The 1,331-nt window shown below is 62.3% G+C and overlaps 2 protein-coding genes across 7 annotated transcripts in view; both read left to right on the forward strand.

Moving 5' to 3' along the window:
- The window catches only part of LIMK1 (LIM domain kinase 1), a 4,055-nt gene extending 2,968 nt beyond the window's left edge, over positions 1 to 1,087 (forward strand). Inside the window, exon 2 of the mRNA XM_017735287.1 lies at positions 789 to 1,087. Coding sequence (XP_017590776.1) covers positions 789 to 972 — 184 coding nt within the window. The 3' untranslated portion in view covers positions 973 to 1,087. The remainder of the gene's footprint in view (positions 1 to 788) is intronic.
- The window catches only part of ELN (elastin), a 40,028-nt gene that overhangs the window by 33,181 nt on the left and 5,516 nt on the right, over positions 1 to 1,331 (forward strand). The window lies entirely within an intron of this gene.

Consider the following 1,331-nt stretch of genomic DNA (forward strand, 5'->3'; position numbering starts at 1 on the left):
GTAGGGGGGCTGTGACCAAGGGGGCATGTCCATCTGTCCCTGACCAGGCTGGCACATCTGTCACCAGGGTGGGACATTTCTGTGTGTGTGTGTGCCAGGCTGGCATGTCCCTGAGCAGGCTGGCACATCCCTGTGTGTGTCCCTAACCAGAGTGGGACATCCCTCTGTCCCTGATTAGGGTCACAGGTTCCTCTGTGTGCCCGTGACCAGGCTGTCACATCTGTGAGCAGGGTGACAGATCTGTGACCAGGGTGGGACGTCCCTCTGTATGTCTGTGATCAGACTGGCATGTCACCCTAGTCATGGATAGAGGGACATGCCCTTCTGTGTATCTGTCACCAGGCTGGGATGTCCCTCTGTCCGTGACCAGGCTGCCACGCTTGTGACCAGTCTGTCTCATCCCTCTGTAAGTCTGTGCCAGGCTGGCACGTCTGTCACCAGGGTGGCATGTCTGTCACCAGTCTGGTACACCCCTCTGTGTGTCTGTCCAGGCTGGCACATCCATGCAGGGCTGGCACTTCCCTCCTCATGCCTCTCCCTGCCCCACGTCCCCTGCCCTGTCCACCCCGGTGTCCCCACGTGTCCCTGCAGCCCCAGCCTGCACTGTCACCCCCGGAGTCACCTGCTGTCACCCTGGGGATGGTGACACATTGATGCAGTGGCCCTGCAGCTGTGTAGGAGGTGGGGGAAGCGGCTTGCCCAGAGAGCTGTGGAGTGGGCGAGCGCTGGCTGTGCCCCAGGGTGACAGTGGGGACGAGGTGACAAGGGGGTCCCTGTCGCTGCCGCAGGTGCTGTGAATGCGGGGCCTCCCTGTCCCACCAGTACTACGAGAAGGATGGGCGCCTGTACTGCAAGAAGGATTACTGGGCACGCTTCGGGGAGCTGTGCCACGGCTGCTCTGAGCAGATCACCAAGGGGCTGGTCATGGTGAGCACCACAGGGTCCCTGGGGTCTGTGGGTTGGTCATGGTGAGCACCACGGGGTCAATAGGGTCTGTGGGGAATTTTCATGGGGTCTGTGGGGTGGTCATGGTGAGCACCACGGGGTCTGTGGAGTCTATGGGCTGGTCATGGTGAGCACCACGGGGTCCCCAGGGGTGGGATGTGGAGCCTTGTCCCATAGCTGAGCTCTGGGGAAGCGGGGGAGGTGGGGAGGGGGTGCAGACCCGCAGCACTGCTGGGTGTGGCAGGGGCATCCTCTACGTTTTAGGGGGACCCTGGAGGGCCACGTTGGGGTTGGGGGATGCAGAGGAGAGGCTGAGGGTGCTGGGAGATGTTCCTGCAGCCACCCCCAGCCTGGTGGCACTTTTGTCCCCACCATCCTGTTGCTCA

Source organism: Corvus brachyrhynchos, unplaced genomic scaffold, assembly GCF_000691975.1.
Source record: "Corvus brachyrhynchos isolate BGI_N302 unplaced genomic scaffold, ASM69197v1 scaffold15, whole genome shotgun sequence".
Taxonomy (NCBI): Eukaryota; Metazoa; Chordata; class Aves; order Passeriformes; family Corvidae; genus Corvus; species Corvus brachyrhynchos.